The 18,560-nt window shown below is 43.6% G+C and overlaps 1 protein-coding gene across 4 annotated transcripts in view; it reads right to left on the bottom strand.

Moving 5' to 3' along the window:
* LOC118769595 (collagen alpha-1(XXV) chain-like) overlaps positions 1–18,560 on the bottom strand; it is a 151,615-nt gene that overhangs the window by 19,756 nt on the left and 113,299 nt on the right. For 3 of the 4 annotated variants that reach the window (XM_036516777.1, XM_036516779.1, XM_036516780.1), the window contains 13 exons: positions 15,489–15,521; positions 14,999–15,034; positions 13,425–13,469; positions 11,555–11,617; positions 8,365–8,433; positions 6,965–7,009; positions 6,810–6,845; positions 5,395–5,472; positions 2,692–2,736; positions 2,224–2,268; positions 2,034–2,114; positions 1,600–1,662; positions 1,171–1,221 (listed from right to left, as the gene is read on the bottom strand). In XM_036516777.1, coding sequence (XP_036372670.1) covers positions 1,171–1,221; positions 1,600–1,662; positions 2,034–2,114; positions 2,224–2,268; positions 2,692–2,736; positions 5,395–5,472; positions 6,810–6,845; positions 6,965–7,009; positions 8,365–8,433; positions 11,555–11,617; positions 13,425–13,469; positions 14,999–15,034; positions 15,489–15,521 — 690 coding nt within the window. The remainder of the gene's footprint in view (positions 1–1,170; positions 1,222–1,599; positions 1,663–2,033; positions 2,115–2,223; positions 2,269–2,691; positions 2,737–5,394; positions 5,473–6,809; positions 6,846–6,964; positions 7,010–8,364; positions 8,434–11,554; positions 11,618–13,424; positions 13,470–14,998; positions 15,035–15,488; positions 15,522–18,560) is intronic. The other variant, XM_036516778.1, reaches the window with a different exon arrangement.

The raw sequence follows: 18,560 nt of genomic DNA, 5'->3' as shown, positions 1-18,560 counted from the left end.
TTTTTAAACTGCAGACCTTAACATTTCCGAAGAGGACAAAGAATAGCATGAGTAATGGAAAGCATGGAATGCAAACAGCATTGTCCGCCTCCACTCAGAATCAGTCTTTGCGTCCGACAGAGCTGGAGGGTGCTCAATCGCCCATCAGTCATCACAAGGGCCTGGCTGAGCCCGTGCAGGGAACACGTGAAAAAGGTTTCGTCTTGCCTGCGGTCGTATATTGTGGCATGCAATCAGACCACGGTGGGAGCGCCTCCAAGCTTCTACTCGAAAGTCAGCTTCGCCCGGTAAACAACTGCGCCCTTTCTCAGCCAATCAGGTCTGAGGATAGCAGCTTACGTATAGCACAGTGCAGCACCATTAAAATGAGTTTTGAAAGCTGGAATTTGGCTACAAGAGGAGAAAAGGGCAGCCAATAACTGCTGAACTTTCTGCACTGTGCCCGTAATTTTCTTTCACATTTGCATGAATACATCTGAACTGGTACAACCTGTAATGTCTGTGCTGGTGCAGACACCGAAAATCTCTGTGGCTCTACACTGCTACAATTGGGCCATAGACTCAGAATTATTGGCTTGTTACAGACATAATGATGAGTTATGTGGGCTGAATATCCTGTTCTTGTCATTATAATAAAATGTTCAAGTTACTACTTGCTAGTCTGCAAGAACTCCATGGACCGGTGCTGGAGAGAGAAATGTAAAGGTACTACAAAGATACTGAAAAGGAGAGGAGAGACTCAAATCTTTGTTGAAGTTTTAAGATAACTCTATGTAACATAACTCCATAACTCATGGGTATCATATTTAATCCACAGCCAAAACTATGGCTAAGAAGATATCTAATATAATGCAAATTCACACATTCATTGGTAAAACTGTTAACATTTATAGCCATTATCCCATAAGCATCATCAAGTCATGCCACTAAGATTTAAAAAAAAAATCCACAACTGGAATGTTATCCCAATATTGCCTGAATATGTACTACTAACAGAAATGTGTACTATTCATGACATGTGTGTTAAAAGATTCAACAGTTAAAACAGACAACAACGCAAGTTCATTTTTATATTATTATGCCTTTTTTTTACATTGTCGACTGACCATTGCGCATCTTTAGCACACTGTTGCTGGGGTGCTACTTTGTCAGTTGGCAGTACAAACTCACCATTGGTCCTGGGGGCCCATGGGGGCCTGGGGCCCCGGGAGGGCCGATTATCTGCATGAGAGAAAAAAAGTGGGTTGATATCTCAGTTAATGCCATGACCATCTCAGTCAAGAGAGCATGTGAATCTAGAAAACACAAACTATTGCACATTTACTGTATATGAAACGTGGCAATACACTGTAAAGGTCAGCCATGGCCTTTGACTCCACTTTTGTGGGGAGAGTATGGAGTAAGACCTCTGTTCTATTAACTTTGTTCTATCCAATGTGTGTTATGTATTCAGTGTGGTATTTCAGTGTAAGGAACAATCTTTAACAGAGGTTAGAAAGAATCTGGCACAGCATGACTGATCGACTTTGTGTAGGGACAACGAAGGGACTGTGTGTGTGTGTGTGTGTGTGTGTGCGTGCAGCCGGAGATCATACTAACCGAAGGTCCCTGTGCACCAGGCAAGCCCGTGTCTCCCTTTTCTCCTTTAAGGCCGTTCACACCCTGCAAGTCAAAGGGATGGGCAGGCTGTTTATCCTGTTTTTAGGATATCCGCATTCAGTTTCCTCCTATCTATGGCCATATCTATTCATTTTAAATACATTTAATTGCTTGCTATTGTTACAAGGATAATGACGAGTCACGTAAGCTGAATCTCCTATTCTTGTCACTTTGATACAAATTTACTCATCCTTGTTACTCGAGGAAAATTCCATTGCAATAGGGACCATACAAAAGTAATGCAATGTAAGTGCAATATGTGGGCTATTAAATCTAGCTGTTGAAGCTTAACAGATGCAAGAATTCAGCTGACTCCAATACTACAACCCATCATAGCAAATAAACCCTCAGATACTTGTGTGGGGCAATCTTACAGGCAAGCCAGGTAATCCCAGCCCTCCTTTCTCTCCGGATGGTCCCGGGTTGCCCGCGTCACCTTTTGACCCTTTCATGCCCTGAAGGGGAGGGGTCACAGGGAGATCCAATCAGAATCGAGAGAGCTGACATGCGGTCTCAGTCTCCCCTGGTGTCAGTGTTTCCAGCCATCGTTCTCAGTCTACCCACCCTCTCGCCATCAAGCCCCGGGAAACCAGGTGCTCCTCGGTCCCCCTGCAATCAGAACAAATCTGCTAAAACAGGACTGCTGACAGGTGGATTATAAAATACAAGCCACCTTTCAAATAGTTTCATATCCAGGTGCTTATAACTAATACCAGGGGTGCACTGGAAAAAATCAACACACATTTCCATTTTGCTTTAATTATGCTGTTTTCTGCCCTAGTGACACTTGCCAATCATGTGCCCGTCATATTGAAATAGATTTAATTCTATTTCTGACCTGAAGATGGCAGAGGGCATACACATCAAACCTTTTCCCTAAATCCAAGATGACTGGGATATTGAGGCCTTTCTGGTACATCCTGCATGTATGATTGGCTATTGGAGGCTTTATCTAGTAGGTTGTCTGACTCACTGTAAAAATAATTGTCTGTGACTGTTACCTTTCCTGGCTGTGGGGTTATCGTTTGTTACCTTTATGCCCTGTGGTCCCATTGGCCCAGGAGGTCCAGGGGGGCCCTAGAAGTGGAAGAGAAATGTGTACATTATGATCATTCCATGTGCGTTAGTTCTGTTTTTGTCTTGGGTGAAGGTATACATTACAGGCATTACAGCTTGGAAATGGCAAAAAGAAGCAGCAAATTAATATATATCACCAACATTTTCTCACGTAAGGGCACAAATGCACACACCAACACTCACTTGGACTGACACACACACTCTAACATGGTCAATACTTGTGAGTATGCCATTTCATATTATGTTATCTTTTATCTTTCTTCCCCTTTTCTGGCATTGCCTATTGAACATTAGGATCATCTCACTGTGCAGCACCTCCGAACTCCACTAGGAGAGCTGAAGCAAGGCAAATTAAATCCTCTGATTCACTCCTTCGCAGCCAAAACCTATTTTTCAAACTACAAGCCCCACAGTGCATTGCAGTGAAGTAAGTGCCAATCGGAAAACAGGCCTGGCCACACCAACATCACCTGAGTGGCTCACTGGCACCTAACAGAGAGTACACAGACGAGGAAACCTGGCTGATAAATCCACCCCCAACCCTGGCAGAACATAGCTAATTTGTTCTGTCTCTGTGGGCTTCAGCTCTCATCTTCAGCTGGTGACACAGCTGGGATTGAACCCAGGCTGCGAGGCTCAGCCTGCACTAAAGCTTTTCTGACTGAGCTACTTGGTAGTCTAATATTACATTATCTTTATGGCATATCTTAAAGGTGCCATACACTCCCATTGTAAAATGAAGCATACAGTAAAACTCATTCAGTAAAAAAATTCAGTAAAACAAATTAGATAACTTCACAATGACTTCCTTGCTCATCAGAGAGCTCATCTCACCTTCAGTAGAAATGCTTCATGAACAACAGAACACACACATCAGAGACACAGTGGGCTTCATGCTGCACGTGGGCACCACACTCATAAAACAGACATGATTAAGTCATTACCGTCACTGTAATAGTGGTAATCTTCTGCTGGCAGCGAGGGAGAGAAAATTCAGATTACCAATTATAGACTGTTCAGTAAGAGGACTGTCAGCATTATCGGATGTCCCTTGATATTCTTGGAGTAGACCTGGCATGCAAACCATGGAGTGTGTATTGTGACCTTTAGTAAACCTCCTGAAGGCTCTGTTACACCTGTCTAGATGAACAACAACACGGAGCATGTGCTGTCAAGTGTGCTCGGATAGGAAACATCTGGGCTCATATGTCGCTCATTGAAATGGGAAAAAAGTACGGTAAGTCTTTACATGTTCACTAGCAGGTGTGTCAGCTTCTGGTTAAATGTCCCAGAGAGAAATCCCTGCATCTGACCAAAACTTCTTCTAGAATAACTGCTATGCCACCATAGACGCTACACGGTGGGACACTAGTGGATCTAAATTCGCCTTTAAAACCAATGTGATATATTCATAAGCAGAGGACCTTGTAATGCAGATTTTTAATAGGGGTTCCCAGTAGCAGTACACTGAGAGCAGTACACTGCAGCAGTGTGCACCTCCGCCTACCAACACACTTGAACTTTAGCAATCATAAAACCCTAGTTTATGATAGCATTTTTACAGCTCACCGGCGGGACAGCAGCAAATAAAGGTCGTTGATAGAAATGGGCCATTCATAACTGATTATGTAACTGGACACCCCTGTTGTCAGTTATATTCTTGCAAGGATTTAAAAATATATATTCTTCATTTTTTTTCAGTGGTGCAATTGCCAATCAACACATATGCATACCTGCATAACATACAAGTGATGCTCAGCAACAATCCTTAATCTGTTAATCTGTTTTATATGGTTGTTAAGTAATAAATTAATTCAGAATCCTGCTTAGACATCCTCCTTGATGTCCTGTCGTAACATCCTGGAAGTTTCCCCACACTGAAAGTGCCATGTTAACTGAACCTGTTGTCAGTGCTGTTTTGGGAAGGTTACATGGCCACCTTGAGGTAGAAGGAAAAATGTGTAACTTTAGAATGACATGAAAGGGTGGTGGTGACTTGAAAGAGATCTGCTGGCAGCACGGCACACTGATTAGAGACCGATTGTGGTGGATTTTTCAGTAGCTAACAGACCAGCTGCCGTTAGACTGTAGAAAAGGCACCATCAAGCATAAATCTACTGCAGATATCAATCTACATTCAGCCCTTCATTCAGCTGAACCACAATACGCCTTCATCTAGTAATGAATTGAAGCAGAACAGATAATTAGTCCAAGTTCATCAAAGAGCATGAGCTGGTGGTTGATGAGATTAATGAGAAATCTTTCTCTCAAAGTCAGCAGATTGTGGTTAGAATTGAATACAGGCTGAACAGTCATTATGGTTTTCCTAGGACTCCTGAACATAGTACACACTACACAGGGAAAACAGTAAACAGGAGGTTGATATAGTCAGCCTGGGAGTACTGGGAGTTATTTATCAATATCCCTTATAGGGTGGACAGGGGAGGAACAGCCTACAAATCATATTGTTTGTCAGGCCTATCTTGTCCAACCAGTCTTATTTGTGGTGCAGTGACAACCATGCCATAGCAGTGATAAGTATGCACAGATTTTAATGAGTAACATTATTTGTGCGCCGATTGGCCAGATAAATCTCCCGCTGATTTTTGCTGGTGGGCCTTTGCGCGTATATTATCTCACAGAGAGGGGAATCCTGACCTGCAGAGCGTCTTGTATGTTTCCGCTGTAGTCGATGATCTCAGTGGCTCCTTGGTCTCCCTTCGGTCCAGGTGGGCCCTGCAGAAGCAGTGCATGGGTTACGTGACGTCACACGGAGCTGCATCGCAAGCGAACGAAAACCCGAGGATGCTTTCCCAGTTGTTAAGTGTCAAAAACCTTTCAAAATACTTAAAGAAAACATCTAATACATTTCGAGTGCCCATGAGGCACACAAGTGAAATAATAACTGCAAGGCCTTCATAAACATAGCAGCGCACATTTCTATACATAATTTCCAATCTGGTAAACAGAGTCCTGGAACATAAGGTCAACCCCACACTCGTGAAGCACGGAGATGAACGTTTTATGTGCAATAGCACATCGGGAAAATACTGTATGCAACTCAATTAGCACATGTCAACAAGGAACATTTAGACAAACAAATATGGAGTCTGCGTCCAACTGAAGCTGATACAGTTGCTTCGGTGTCATACCATGATTTTGTCGCTGGTTAATTACTGTAATTACTGTACGTGCCAGCCAGATAATTTGCCTTATCTCGACAAATGTACTGCATCGCTCCCTGACGGTTATAAGGGTACATTTAAGGCAGCTGTTGATCAAATTATGCAGATAGCATGCACTAACAACTTTAGTGCATGCTAACCATGGACACGACACACGGCGGAGGTCTGTCGGGGGTCAGCAATTTTTTCAAATAATTTCTCTCCTTTTGTTTCCTGCCGGTACTTTCACATCTCCTCATTTGCCTTAACGTCGGGGGTTTTCGAATCGATTTGCTACGGATTAAAATGCACTTACTTCTACATTGGCGAGACACCAACACATAAATGGACTTCATGTCCTTGGTTAAATTACAGAAGTTCCTGTCCGCTCGGTCTCTTTTCCCCCTGCTTTGAGATCCGAGTCGCTTGTTTATTTGTAATTCCAGGGAGCGCATTTTGCCACGGGCCCTACGGGCAGGTGAGGTTTGCATAACGGAGGCTCGCGTTTCGCTGTTCCTCTTTAATCACAGATGCGCTTTCGCTTTCACGTTTGACGCTGCCGTGGTAATAAACCTTGTTTCCCATTGTAATTTATTTTTGAAAGTGTTTTGATTAAAGGCTCATACAGAGCTGTATGCGACAGCACATGCTGCCTTATGAAGCTGTCAATACTCGTCTGCCTTCCAGCCAGGTCTCGCTAGGTGCTGTGGAGTATTATTTACCACCAAGGTTTTAGATTTCCCAATGGGAGATCTAGAACAGCGACTCTGAAATATGCCCACAAAAAGACCCAGACTGCTTTGTGGCAGCTCTGGTCACCGTGCAAGGAAAAGAACTGCAGTTGGTTTTAGTTTGGCAGTGGTCACTGTTGTTTGGGATGTGAATCGGTGACGTGCAGTGACCACTTACCCTTGGTCCAGTCGCACCTGTCTCCCCAGGGTCACCCTGACACAAGGAAACAGCATTCACCACAAATTTGAATGCACTCATATGGGGTTGCAGTGTTTAGATCAAGAAGAAGGACACATTCTAGGAACCAAGATTGATATACAGCTGACACTGACCTTTGACCCTTTGAGACCTGGGGTCCCAGATTCTCCCTGCACTCCCTGGCAAAGAGAGGAGAGACAGCAGAAAGAAAAGAGAGAGAAAGAGACAGAGAGAGACGGAAAGATGGCAAAAGAGATGAGCCCTTTTTACATGTTTTTTACAAGTTATTAATGGTGCAATATCACATGCTGTGACGTACAAATACATCTGCAATCAAAAGACTAAAGACTTTCCACACTCACATGTCTGGCCCAGAAAAGTCATTTGATGTTGTGCTCTTTAAAGATTTTCTAGTTAACATCAAGTTTTGGTTCTTTTAAAAGTTCACTTTTAGTCCTAGCTGTCAGACCTATGCTTTGAAAAGTATATTTTTTTTCCTCCTGTGATAATATGCAATACTACAATCTTTGTTTTTAAAAAATGTAATTATGAAGGAAAATATGCTCCTGATTAGAAATGAAACGCTGTTTATTTTAACTTCTGGGATAATGATGCTTCCTTCGTTTTAATGGGTGGGTGGAAAATTCTTTGAGGAGATTCGGACTGGATTTAAACAGGCACAGACGTCCCTGGGGTATTCTGATTGGATATAAAGAGGAACAGAACTCTGTGGGGTCCAGTGTCTGTTTAGACTGGTCAGGGACTGCCTGTAATGTCAAACCACAGCATAAACACTATGTTTAAAAAAAATGTCAGACATCTGTCAAAACTCTGCTACACAGTTACAGATACCATTCAAATTCTAAGGAGGAACTTTCACTTAGTCTTCCATTAATGTAGTAATTATTATGCCTATCAAAACAAGGCCTTTCTTAACCTTTCTACTGCTCCATCAATCCATTAGATGTGGAATGTTGACTGAGTTAATCACACACTAATGTGCTTTAAAGGCAACTTGATTTATGGCCCAGTCTTTGTTTCCCTCGTGTGGTTTTAGCAGCATTTTTGGAGAAAGCCCAGAACTTAAAGTGAGAATTGGAGTGAAAAAAGCGAGAAAGGAAGAATGGCAGACATTTACAGTGGAGAGAAGGGGAAAATTTCTAGAATGTTCCTTTCTGTTAGAGCTGCTGTGGCACTGTGGCAATTTTGGTTTGGTGCACAAACTCCTGTTAACCTTACCTTTTTTCCTCAGGTCATGGACAGGTTGTTATAACCCAGTATTTCAGGGACTGAATGTGATTTTTTTACAGTAGTACACCACCTGAGGGCTCCAAATCCTCACAATGATTCTAAAGACACAAGACTCTAAAGACAGGCTGGTACCCCTTTGTTTTAGGTAAACAGCAGTGTATGCAGTTAAGAGCTGATAGATGTCTTGTACCATGTGCCTGGTCTGTAGGATTGTCCCAAGAATTCTCTCTCCTCCGCTATGGTGTCTAGCTTCTTGCGGGCTGTTGCTCCAAGCAGTACTCACCTTCTGTCCCGGGGGGCCAATCTCTCCTCGCGCGCCCTTCCCTGGTGGGCCCTGCTCCCCACGTTCCCCCTGCCGGGACAGACCCATCCTCACAGTTTATGGTGACATCATAGGGTGGAATAAACAAGCAAATCTTCATGTGTGAAAGTGTTTATTTGGGTTAGCTGTCGCAAATGGGCAGCAGTTTAAGGAACTGGAAAATCAGACGTTTGTGGGTTCAGATCCCAGGAGTGGCGCTGGATATACTTAGCTAAAAGAATGGATGTGTGGCAGGAGTGGTTCTGGATATACTTAGCTAAAAAATGGATGTGTAACACACAAAAGTGCTAGGTATGTAATATGCCAGGGTCAGGGAATATCCTAATAAAATGAGCAATACTTCTACACTGCCTAAGATTGTATTCAAGGCCCTAAGTCCTCTGAGTCGATTGAGCCATGTTAGTGCATCTTGGATGAAAGACCTCTGCTGGGCAGATTAGGTAATGGGAATGTAATTCAAGTGCTTACACCCTTATCTCTTGCTGATCCCATTCACCCTGAAGTCAGATCCTGCCTCCAAAAATTTATATGCAGTATGTAAAGTAAACACCAGGGGGCGATGTCCCATCGTCTCTTGTACTAAGATTGATTTGTCTATTCCGAGGAAAGACATTACGTGGATGAGCTGGCAGAAAGAGACATTCTAAACATGGGCACTTGTGGGAACGCCATACTAGTTTGGCCAAATTTTGGGAGATTTTTGCTGAAGCATGGCAGGCCATTTAAGACGGGGGTGAGTTATTTTGCTGTAAAATGGCAGAGCTAGAGAGCACATGAGAGATGAACAATCAGCTACACTGCACTGATTTATGACGAACTCATCTACCCAAAACAATTTGACTCTTGCAGTGATAAATAAATAGATGTAGAGGATATTTATCAAATAAAATAAGTGGATGACCTCCTTCATTGTACACCATCACCCTTTGTAATTGTTAGTGCTACTGTACATAGACCACAGTGCCATAATTTTCCTTGCAACACTAACATCTGAGTGGTATGATATTGAGATTATCCATGATGTTTGCTGCTGTCTAATTTGCAGTCACTGTTTGATCACAAAATTGTTCAATGTGTTGAGTGCTGCCTCAGTCACAGGTTCCTTGCCTGTTAGCAAAAGGCTTCTGTGTCCTTCATTTATCATGCTCTCCCTGCCTTACGCACCTTTTCTTATTTTTTAATGCTATTTAGTACCATTTAATGTCACATTCAAATTTCACACTATAGGGCTTTTTTACTCAGAATGCCCAAGTGCACTTCAATGAAAATCATATTACGTGCATGAGTTCAAAATTATTCTTATAAGCTGATTGCTTGATTCTTATAAGGAGAATATTTAAATCGTGTCAGAGTAGTAATTATTCTCTCTAAGTCACTATATAAAGTTAATTTTTACATCAGTAATTCTTATCTATGGAGCAAGCTGTATTTTACTGATAAAAGCCAGGCTTAATTGATATGACTTTATCACTCTTAACAGTGAACATGGGCTCTCCTTATGAGTTTTTAGGCAGAAATGTGGACATTGTTATACCTCACAAATACGCTGTGTCCTCCACTGACTATAAATGGCTTTGAGCCTCAACTTCATTCAATGGAAAACCTCCAAGCTAACACACACGGCTCTCAAAACATTGCCCAGATGCTGTAACAACACTGGGACAACATTGTTGAAGCTTTACCCACACTATGTAAGAGGGAGTGGTGAGTCCATATTTCGTCCTGGCCCACACACCCCTCGTTGCGTCTCTGTCCTGATCCCCAAACCTCACGTCAACCCCTCGTCTGTAACCCCATCTCCACCCTATGGGTGAAATGTCTCAGGGGTGAGGGATCCCAGTTCTGACACCAGTGTGACCACAGCCAGCTGCAGCTGAGGCTTTGTTCCGGGCTGCTGCTGTGCCAAACCAGGAGGGGATTAGGGTGCCACCACAGGCATCCACTCCCACACAACGCAGGATCACCCTCTACAGGCAGACGGGTCTGTTTCACCACCCCCACTGCTACTGTCTCATATCAACACACTGCCACACAGCCCAGAGGTGGCCTCCGGTGAATACAGTGTGTGAGGAATGATGCCAATCTAACACTGACCATCCGTGTTTCTCATCAAAGCCCACCCCTCAGTCCAACATGGACCTTTGAGAGACGGTGAGGATTTTGCATCCTACAGTTTAAAGGTTTGTATCTGTGGAGGGGAGCATCAGCATGGAACACTGGAAGAGTGCGGGTCGAATTACTGTATGTTACAGTGTCTAGACCTCAAAATCTAAAAGTGGTCCCTAAAACAATCCTGTTGTAAGAACACACTTAGCATGAGGCACTCAGAAAGAAGAAAGGATTCAGTGTTCATTTTAGGATGTACATAGATCTATAGATCATACAGCAAAGATCATCATCTTAGGCAAACCAGGCCATTTTCTAAGGCCAATTATAGGCACATCAGTACATTCTCAGTAAACCCATGACATTCTTACAGGCTAAAACACATCCATCAGATGCAAACATTGTTCAGATAGTCCTGAAGTAATTTCCACTTATTTCTGAGAAGATCCTCTACGGCAATTTATGTCCTACAATGCAAAGAATGCTTTGTGGTGACTGTACCTCCCATTGGCCCAGTGTCAGAGCAGGTTGTACAACACATTGAAAACTGTAGAGAGGCATGACATTGATTGTTCATTCTTGGTACAAAGCTGTGAATGGCAGTCTAAGGTCAAAATGACTCACCAGCCATTTAACTTTCTACAGCACAATGTAAGCGCTGACAGAAATGCATGCTACAGCACCATACAGAAGCTTCCTAACCCATGGGCAGAATCTGGGCTATGACAGATACTAAACATGTAAAAACATCTATACACATCTTAACCCAGGGGAAGGTAAGTAAGGGCTTTGAACTTTGCTTCCAGCCAAATGGTTCATGTGCATTGTTTGTATGGTTTGTCTGATCATCTGTGGATGATGGTCTTAATGATCTGTTACTTTAAAATCAGTACTATATCTTATTACCATTCTGATTTATTGTATACACTAGTCATATGTTATTTAGGAAAAAAATATTAATGATTTACAGCACTGACAGCACTGAAAAGCTGTTGGCTGTAGCTGATATTGTGCTGTCTTTTTAGCTTGTATCTACTGTGCCTACCTTAGTTCCTGGCAGCCCTGGCAGACCTGGATCTCCCTGGGGTCCCATGTATCCTGGCTCACCCTGAAAGCAAGCAATTGGACTCCCTCAGAAAACATATACACACACACTGTGCTTTCAACTTGTGCAAAAGGAGTTTTCTTTTTGAACCTTATTATACAGCACCACATTAGCTATACCATAGCTGCAACATATGTTCAAATATTTTTAATTTTTAACTGAGACGTTACTAGACTCTTTGAAATAAGAGTGTAGTTTCACTGGCTAATGAATATGATATCGTAAGCAATTGTGTCAAAAGGGACCAACTCACAACCCGCTCCTACTGTGCTTGAAAGGTGTCATAGGAATAAATTTGATGCATAACCAGGAATGGGAAACATCAGATTGAATTCAGCTCCTCTTCTAGTGAGCTATTGAGCGGGTGAGTGCCCACACGCTGAGCAGGATGGATGCTTTGCACAAAAATCTTCTGCTCTCAGCAGACTCGCACACTAATTACCATTCATCTTGGGCTGCTGTATTTTAATTTAAGGGCTGGCTGCACAGACTCCATTAAAAAACGTATCTCAGACAACCGGATGGCTTGAAGTAAGTCACTTGAAGTCACTGTCCCATCCTAATTCTTTAACTACGGGTATGGCGGGTCTCAAATGACAAAGCATTCTCCCATTTTGGCACTTTGAATCACTGAAGGTCCAAAAGACTTTTACAGCAAATTATGCCTAAGCCTACAATGAAGAAATCAGTTTTGACTTTGACCTTTTGACTTTTTTGAAGGCATGACTGAATTGAATAGAGGGAGAAAATGTGCTTAACATTGGCAGATTCCTGCTGGCTTTGTGACACCAGATTAAAGTATCACTGTCATTCAATATCTCTATTTAACCTGCCTAACCTCTTCTTTTTAGTGATAAACGAAGTGACAAGCTCTGTTGGAAGCAGAGGTCTAGTCATGTGCAAAGGTATTCTGCATATGTTTAACGCTGCAAGACACTGGCACCAGCATTTACTTCTAGGATAACATGCAACTGTCACCTACACTACATGCAAAAAGCATTCTCTTTTCTACACAAGGGTTAGACACCGGAAATTGTTTTGCATGGTTAACAGGTTACAGGCTTAAAAGGCTGCAGGCAAGCAAACCCAGGCAGCAGCAAGCACTATCTCAAACCACAGGATGCTCCTTGAAGAAATAGATAAGGAAATTAATCTTGCGTGCACCAAATGCGATGCACCCCTTGCTGTGCAAACTTGTATTTTTTCTTTGTGCACTGATGCACACATAACCATTGATTTGATCATTAAGCTGGTGGTACAATTGTTGACGCACAGATGCACAGCACTGTCTATTGGCTTCGCCATTGTGGTGGTTGGGATGTTGGTGACATGGGTGAGAGTTGGGGTTGTGGTTTGAGGTTTGTGGTTGGGCTGGTGCATGGGTTGAGTGGTGGTTGGGGTAGTGGTGACAGTTGTGGTTGGGGTTATGGTTAGGATGGTAAGTTGAATGGGGTGGGGGGGGGGGGTTGGGTGACATATGGGGGTTGGTGTAGTTATCAGGGTGGATGTCGGTTGGGGTTGTGGTTGGATAGTGGTTTGGGGGCTTGGGGTCGTGGTGGTCAGTGTGCGTTATGGATAGGGGAGTGGTTAGGATGGTTGAGATGGTAGTGGAGGCTGTGGTTGGGACTGTGGTGGTCAGGGGGCAATGTGGTTGGGGTGGTAGTTAGAGTGTTTGAGACGGTGGTAGAAGTACTGATGGGTTATGTTTGGGGAAAGCAGTTAGGGTAGTTGAGACAATGGTTGAGGTTGTGGTTGGGGTAGGTGGGGGGTTGGGGTAGTGATCTGGGGGGATGGCAGCAGCAGTATTTACCTTTATCCCTGGGAGTCCAGGCAGCCCTGGGAGTCCTGGCTCTCCCTACACAGGAAAAGTATAACCATTACAGGGGACCTCCCCAGCCAGCTGGGCCTAGACTATATCCACGCTGCACCTACACATGACCAACACTTACTAACCCTTACTAACTGAGCCTGAATCAGAACTGAAATCCTACACTAAATGGGTAGGGTTAGGACTGGGGTTTGAAGAAGCTGATCTCAGACCTGCTGTCAAGGGCAGAAAGTACCTGGAGCCATGAGGGGGCCGCCATGCCTCTTTACACATAATTACCTGGTACAGTGAGAATTAAGTGGGAAATGTCAGGCAGAGATAATACTCTACACCAGTGCTTATCTAACCCTCATCCCACACGACGCTGTGGGTATTGGGCTCTCTTCAAACTGAGCTCCTAATTAACTGCGAGTGATTGAGCTGTTAATTGATTAACACTCAGTGTTGGACCTGCCTCGAGAGCCATTTGCATAAAGTCCTTGTTTGTGCAATTACAAGATTAAAGTACCCAGACCAGAACTGGGAAACGCTACTCAACATGAGGCTGAAGAGGCCGGCGTGCTTTGCCATTGTTATAAAATAACAGAAGATTAGCCTTAATGGCTTACCTAAGGCAGTATAGTCCCACAACGTTTCTGTAATGTCACTGCAGCATTCCTATTATGTTAGATGCTTCGCAAGAACACAGGCCAGGTAAGTTAAGATGCAACTCTCTGCTACAGAATGTGCAACCGGGTGTGATGCAAGCAAGATCTTGATGAAGGTCCCTATGTGTTGCACAGACTGTTCTATTAATACCATTAAGGAAACACATAGTGAGAAACTAATGAGATGGTGCTTTTAGGACTCTGTGTATTGCATGTTCAGTTGAAACTACATTTGTAAGTCCCCTGCCGAGGCATTAAGTGGCTGGTGGAGGGGAGAGACTATCACTCAGCTAGCAAACAGTTTCATAATGCAGTAATGCTGCAGCAATGTTGCCACAGCGTCATGGGAACATTCTGGGAACTTTATCAGGTCACCTGCCGCTTGACTAACAGAACAGGAGGGTCATATGCAAGCTGCAGCAGGCAAACTCAAGGCAAAGTTACCTGCAATATCCACCATGTTGAAACGGAAAAGTTAGTTCAGCCCAGCATTAGTGGTGACAGCATTAATTCTTAATGATGAAGCCCGACATCACAGGCAGTTTGATGCACACTGTATTCAGTCTAACCACTATGCACTTTGTCGTTTACTTTGAGACACAAACACAGGCACATGGTTCGGTACAAGCTCAACCGTCGCTGTTGTTAATGAAATGTGTTGAGCGGGAGGGAAAAAGTTAGCATTGTGCTTTAATTTGGCACTCAGCATTAAAGACAAGGAGTACTGGGGTACGACTGAGTCTGCAGCTTAGTTCTTGGCTGCTTTCCTCCAGATTAGGCTCCTTCAGAGCGCTAGTTAATTGCAATCTGAAAACATATCAGGTTCCATCAGAAGTGTAATGGTGCCCCGCTGAGTCTGAGCGTGGGCGGGCGGGGTTCAGAGGCACTGGTGTCGCTCTACAGGGTTACCTTGTGTCCCTCTTTTCCTGGCAACCCTGGCTCACCCTGTGGAGGAGAGAAGGAGGGAAAGAGAGAGAAGGAGAGAGAGGAAAGGAGACAGGAAGAGATGGTAATGAGGGAAAGGAGTGAGCAGAGAGGGAGGGAAAGAGAGGGAGAGAGGAAAGGAGAAAGGGAGTGAAGGAAGAAAGGAAGCAGGACAGAAAGGGGGAGAAGAAGAGACAGGGGGAAGAAGAGGCAGAGAAAAGGAGTGAGGAAGAGGAGAAGAGGGAGAGATGCAAAAGGTCACATCAAAGCCAGTGATGACTAAGCTGACAAAGGGCTCTGTGCTGCTAGGACATGAAGTCCCAACATGGCTGCAGCCTGCAGCATTGCTATAATGTTACCAAACGCTAGAGACATTGCATTAAATATCCATCCATCCAAATCCATTAAATATGGCACTAAATTTATTTTCCAGCAGAAGGGGGAAACCCCTCAGAGATAACGAAACACAACCCACCTTGATCCCAGCAGCGGACGAGCCCGAGTCCCCCTGAAAGAGTCAGAAGAGCATTATCCCTGAACATGACAGCCAAAACTGAGATCACTAGAAGGCCCTGTGAAGCCAGGTTAAATGCTCATTTGCCTCACTTTAAACCTTGAGACCTGCTTTGGGGTGTATTTGGAGAGGCACCTGGAATTCAAACTGAATTCCGATTGCTCCCAGTCTTTGAATGGAGGTACGTGATTAGACTACGGTTCAGTGCAGATGACTGCGGAAGCTTGATTTAAAAGGTGGTGTTTGATTTAGACTGAAGGGCCCACGTACAGGAAGAAGTGTTCCCCTTCAATCAGAATAAAAGACCATGATGCATGAACACGTGAGAGCTGAACATGCTATTACGCCGATTGGAAGAACACGTCTGTCTTGAATTAAACCAGCCAGGCTATGGAAACAGCCCACTGCCAGCAGCAAAATATCATTCTGAGGATCCCTCCATCTCCGCACAAGGGACCTTTGGCTGATTGTCATGACGATGACAATGTCTGTCCTTGTCACATGCTGTTTAGCATAGGCACCCATTCATGACGATTAATAATGAAAAATGACACAATGACGCAGCATCGAACACAATCCGAAAACATAATCAAAAAATTAAGAGCAAGAGAGTGATACCACATTAAACAAAACCCAGAAAGACTAACAATTTCATAACATTAAATTTCATATTAATAATAAAAACAATCTTTAAATGAGAAAATATATTAAATAGATCAGATGCATGTTGAAATAAATATGGAAATAAAAATGTTCTTCAGTCTCTTGCATATTAATTAACTCCAGCTGTGTTTCACTCTGCACAAGCAGTATGAATATTCAGACAAACCATAAACTTTGCTCTCGACAAAACAATAAACCCCTGCCACAAATCAGCCCTGCACTTCTGATAAGAAGCCTCTGTGCTGCTTCCAAAAAAAAAAAAACCTATTCATTCCATTTTAATTAAACGCACAACCCAAAGAACAAATAATGAGCCCAATAAACAATAAACGCAGTTATGAGAGTACAGTGAACAGAGGCCCAGCAGAGACCTTTTTAACTGAGACCAGTAAAATTTACTTGGGCCGCAATGCGGGATACCCGTGCCATCTTACCATCCTGCTTTGCTCCATGGTATTGCCAGCTAGCATTTTGGCATAACACTTGGGGACATTTACAGATACAAATGATACTTACGTACAGCACAAAGAAATGCAGGAACAATTAAGGGAGAAATGTATTTCTCTCTGGTGAACCTCTAGCCAGAGACTTAATTACTTCTGTGTACAAAAAAGTGACATTCGGCAGGGCAGTCTCCTGCGCTGAGAAGCAACCATAGTTCACTGGCTCTCTGTGATACCGCATGGACAGAAGGTCTCGAACCTGCTGTGCATAATGGGCCACCTGGGAGAGCAGCAGACAGTTAAGGCTGGTAGGAAGAGGAGGAGGAGGGGTAACTGACAGCTAAGGTTAGTGGGAAGGGCAAAAGGCAGGGCAGCTGACAGTTACAGTTAAAGGGAAAGGTAGGAGGCAGGGAAGATGACAGCTGCAGTTGGAGGGTAGGGGAGGAAGCAGGGCAGTACATTCTTACACCGTTTAGGGGGGCAGGAGTTGGGACAGTTGACAGTTACAGCTTTTGGGAGAGTCAGGAGGTGAGATAGTTGACAGGTACAAATTCTTGGGAGGGGCAAGAGGTGGGACAGGTGACAGTTACATCTTTTGGGAGGGGCAGGAGGTGGGACAGTTGACAGGTACAACTGATGGACAGTGAATGGGGTGGGGCCATTGCCCACCTCTCACTCAATGCATTCGTTCTCTGTTCTCAGAGCCTGTGGAGGAATGTTCACCCCGGCTTTTACAAGAGAGATTAATTACTGCTTTTTGGAGGCACTAAACCGCATTAACAGTAACATCTGGATATTGCTTTTTTTCCATCCTCGTTTACATTTTTATACGCGTGTTCTCACAAATTAGCACTCGCTTGTTACGTGACTAATGAGCACTTGTGCAGAGATTACGCTCTGTGGGAATGGATACAGGGGCCTCACATTTGAACTTGTTCACTCTCTTACATTGCACGTAATTTGCCTTTAGGCTTTTATCCAAGGTGGCTTACATGATATACAGTGAACTTTATAACAATAAGAAAAAGAAGAAGAAAATGAAGAAATAATAGACTGTTTTTACACAGAATTTTTTATGGATCTCTGTCTGACATACAGCATATATACCCCTTTATACAACTGGGTATTTACTGAAGCAAGTCGAGTTCTGTACCTTGCACAATGGTTCAATGGAAGCGTCCTACCATGTCTGAATGATGCCGTGGCGATCTTGTTAAAACCAATCTTCGAAAAATGGAGCAAGACGCCACAGGCTTTTCTAGTTGAGTTCCTACTGAAATTCACAACATGCACGAAGACTCGTGTATTGCATGTTCGCCCCATTTTGGAGAAATGTGTTTTTCTTCCCCTTGATATCTTGACCCTCACAGCACGATCAGATCGACAGCTGTTTGGCAGGGCAAAAAAACAGTCGAATTGAGGCAAAGGTAAGTTGCACCAGCAATCAGTTTCCACTGAGCTGCAGCCAGTGGAGTTTGTGGAGAGGTTGAATCAATCAAAGGGGCGGAGGTAATGATTCACATACTTATAAAACACATTCTGTAGACATGGTCAAAGTGGGAAACAGTGACAGAAAGCACCAATTGTTCCAAACTGGAAAGTCATCATAAACAGAAATGGAGGGCATGGTGTAATGGTGAAATCATTGCAAGTGGCTGACAGGAAAGTGGCAGGAAGGCTAGACTGGGACCTGTGCTGACCAGAGAACCAGAGTCCAGGTCATTGTTATGGGATACAGACATTGTGATGGAATATAGACAAATGGCAATGAACAGTTGCTCTGCCAGTAAGACAAAAGAAACAGAAGGTTAACTGGTAGTGTGCTGTATTTAGGTAAATACAAACTCTACATATGGCAACTAATTTGCTGCATGCAAATCCATTGGTGACAAGGGTGGCTATACATTCTAGTCTTACATTAGCACAA

Source organism: Megalops cyprinoides, chromosome 22, assembly GCF_013368585.1.
Source record: "Megalops cyprinoides isolate fMegCyp1 chromosome 22, fMegCyp1.pri, whole genome shotgun sequence".
Lineage (NCBI taxonomy): Eukaryota > Metazoa > Chordata > Actinopteri > Elopiformes > Megalopidae > Megalops > Megalops cyprinoides.
Note: the sequence above shows the minus strand (reverse complement) of the source record. Positions and strands in the feature narration are given on the sequence as shown.